Source organism: Octodon degus, unplaced genomic scaffold (assembly GCF_000260255.1).
Source record: "Octodon degus isolate 3935 unplaced genomic scaffold, OctDeg1.0 scaffold00146, whole genome shotgun sequence".
Taxonomy (NCBI): Eukaryota; Metazoa; Chordata; class Mammalia; order Rodentia; family Octodontidae; genus Octodon; species Octodon degus.
In genome coordinates, this window is record NW_004524722.1 from 5,743,499 (window position 1) to 5,746,557 (window position 3,059).

General features: G+C 48.6%; 1 protein-coding gene across 1 annotated transcript; it reads right to left on the reverse strand.

The window, feature by feature from the left end:
* Positions 1-805: 805 nt before the first annotated feature.
* Positions 806-2,537, reverse strand: LOC101567952 (ubiquilin-1-like). Its single transcript, XM_004642113.2, has one exon. It carries the CDS (start codon positions 2,392-2,394, stop codon positions 844-846), a length of 1,551 nt encoding a protein of 516 aa, XP_004642170.1. The 5' UTR covers positions 2,395-2,537; the 3' UTR covers positions 806-843.
* Positions 2,538-3,059: the final 522 nt, after the last annotated feature.

A 3,059-nucleotide genomic window follows, 5' to 3' on the forward strand; every position in this document is an offset into this window, starting at 1 on the left:
AAAAAAAAAGAAAAAAAGAAATACTGAGCAAATGAGTTCCACAGAAATGGCCAGTGGATATAAGTATTAGACTAAGACATTAAAGAACCCTGGGCACAGAAGAGGTTAAGCAGCTGCTGCTAAAGCCATCAAATTCTCTGAAAGAGGAATAATGAATTATAAATACACAAAAAAGTACAATAAAGGAAGCATCTTCAGAAACCAGGAGTCAGTTGGTGAGATTCCATATAAAAATTCTGGAGGATGAGCGATGAGAAAGTTTTGAGGAAGCCTCTCCACTCTTAACTACAAAGGATGGTGAAACATTGCTTCTCATGGGAGAAAGGAAGGAGAGGAAGGGGAGACACAGGAGGGAGGTGGGAGGGAGGGAGGGGAAGGGAAGGAAAGAAGGAAAAAAGAGAAAGAAAGAAAGAAAGAAAGAAAGAAAGAAAGAAAGAAAGAAAGAAAGAAAGAAAGGAAGGAAGGAAGGAAGGAAGGAAGGAAGGAAGGAAGGAAGGAAGGAAGGAAGGAAAAAAGGAAGAAAGGAAGATAGACTCTCAAATTTTTCCATTTCATTTTTTAAAATTTAAGAAGACTCTGAGGTTAGAGGAATTAGATGAAGCAAGCTCCCAAATCATGTAACACAATCAGTCCTTTTGCATATAACATTGTATTTGCCAGCCACTGAATTTATCTCACACATGAGATCCAAGCAATCCTTTTAATGTGTAACAGGCTGAGGCAGTGAGAGAGGGGCTATCCAAACATACCGATGATTTGAGTAAGAGGATTCCCTAAAATAAGTGACTTCTTCTCCTCCCCTCCCCTTCCTGGTGGTGCACTGTGAGCATCTGCTGGGGAGACCTAGGCCTGTGGCTCCCCCAGCAGCCTCTCAATGGCAGCATGGATGTCTCCATTTGTGGCTATCAGGGCCTGCAGGTTGGCATTGCGATTAACAAAACCCAGTGCCTTCAGCTGTTCCAGTTCTTGCTGGTAGCGACTTTCTGTGAGGAAGGATGAGAGTAATGGTGATTGGGTAGATTGGGAACAAGCACTGGCCAGTGCATGGAGAAGCTGAAGAATAGCCAGGGTGGGGTACACAGGGTCTTCTCTGTGCCCTTGTCTTCCGCCCCTTGATTCTGGAACTCTTTGGGATCCATGTGGTCTAGTTGGGTCCTGTAAGTACGGTCTCAGACCAGGCACCTCCCTGGACAGGATCTGTAGACCTTGCTCGATCTGTATCAGTGCCTGCAGTGCTCGTGGATTGGTCAGGATGGAAAGTAATGGTATGTGGTGTCGCAGGGGACTGCTGCTCAGCTGGTGCAACAGAGTTGGATTCTGCTGGAGGACATGCAAGGCTTGGCACAAAAGAGGTGAAGGTCTCAGCTGGTTGGTCAAAGGGCCTTTCTCTCCAGGCTGCTGACTATCCTGGGAGGGAAGATCTTGGCCTGAGTATAAGACCGGCATACCATTCTTACATCCAGAACTGGCCTGATTTGAGGTCTTACCCCTGCCCTGTGTAAGAGCTCCCCCACTGACCTCTTGTACAAATGGTCTGGCAGGCGTAGAAGCGGTGGGGATAGTCATGGTTGTATCAGAACTGCTGTGCACGTTGGCTTCTCCTCTGCAAGACTCTGAACCTGAGATGTAGTCTTTGGATGCAATCAGTAAGGCCAGAGTGGAAAGCATGAGCTGTTGCACATCTGAGGAGACCGGACGCATAGCATTGTCCCCACCTGGCACTGCCTTCAAGGCCTCCAGCCTCTGCTTGCTTGCTTCTAAAACTTCCTGTTGCCGGGCTGGCTTCTGCAAGCTTTCCAGAGTCTTGAGCTCCGAGTCACGTTTCTGCACTGGCCTTGAGGGCTCAGGAATGTGGCTGGCCAGGGCTTGTTTCTCACTTGCTAGTCCTTGAATTAGAGGGTCTTCCAAGAACTGCACGACAGATTCCGGTGCAGTCATCAGGAGTTGTGTCAGTTGGCCAAAGAGGTTGGTGAGCTCAGGTGAGGTCCGGGCTAGCCGGCCCAGCCTAGCTAGTATCCCAGCAATTTCAGAGGCAGAGGGCTCAGAACGATGGGTGCAATGGTCAGTGGCACTTGGCAGAGGGGCAGGACTGGCTAATCCTTTCAAACGTGTCCGCACCACCAAGTGAACTGTGGCACCATCGTGGATGCCACGCTGGCCAAGTATGTCTTGATCCCGGAGGATCTTTCCAGTGAAGATGAGCACCAGTCGGTCAGTGTCACAGTGAAGGCGTTTGGAGATCTGCTTCTTAAAGTGGCGAACACTGCTATTTTCTGCTAGCAAAAATTCCTGGCAGTCATGTGGCGTCTTGACAGATAGTCTGATGATGCGTGGCAATGGCTCCCGACTGGATACCAGCTGGCTGTCCCCTGCTTCTTCCCTAGCCCGTGCCATTTCTAAGAACAAAATGCAGAGCCACCTGAGGACAATGTTGGGCACAGACGTCTAGGAGCCTAGATGTAACACTGAGCACCTCTGGGTGCAGGGACCAACAGGTGTCTAATGGTGTCCTTCCACCCACGTCCTGCAGATGCCACCTCCCAGTGGAGCCCTGCAGTCACCTGGCTCCCATAGAGGGGGGCACCTGCTCTTCTACTAGGCTAGCTCCAGGGGACATCAGTAATGAAGTGTCGCTTATGAGGTCACAGTTGAAGGTACATCTGAATGAGGGGAGGGCAGAGTTCACCCCCTACCTAAGCTCAAGCTGTCTTTATGATTTGATTTGACATCAACAGTAAAAATTTCAGTGCCTCTACAGTTGAAAATCCTGCCTGGAGTTAGAAATCCTAGTAGAGTGTAACCAACAAATGTGTCAAAGTAAGAAAGGCAGTAGTCTAGGCCTTAGCTTAGGAAGTACTGATTCTTGTGATTTCACTAAACTACTGTCCACTAACCATGACCCAGCCAAGGGCTGAAGTACCCAAGCCTCAGTGAACAGAATGAAGATGTGTGTAAATAGTCCAAACAGTCTTACTAAAGTCTGCAGACATTTGGTACTTGGAACCCTCTTGCCTGAGTAACCACCCTGTACTACATGGTTCCAAAGATGTCACACCTAT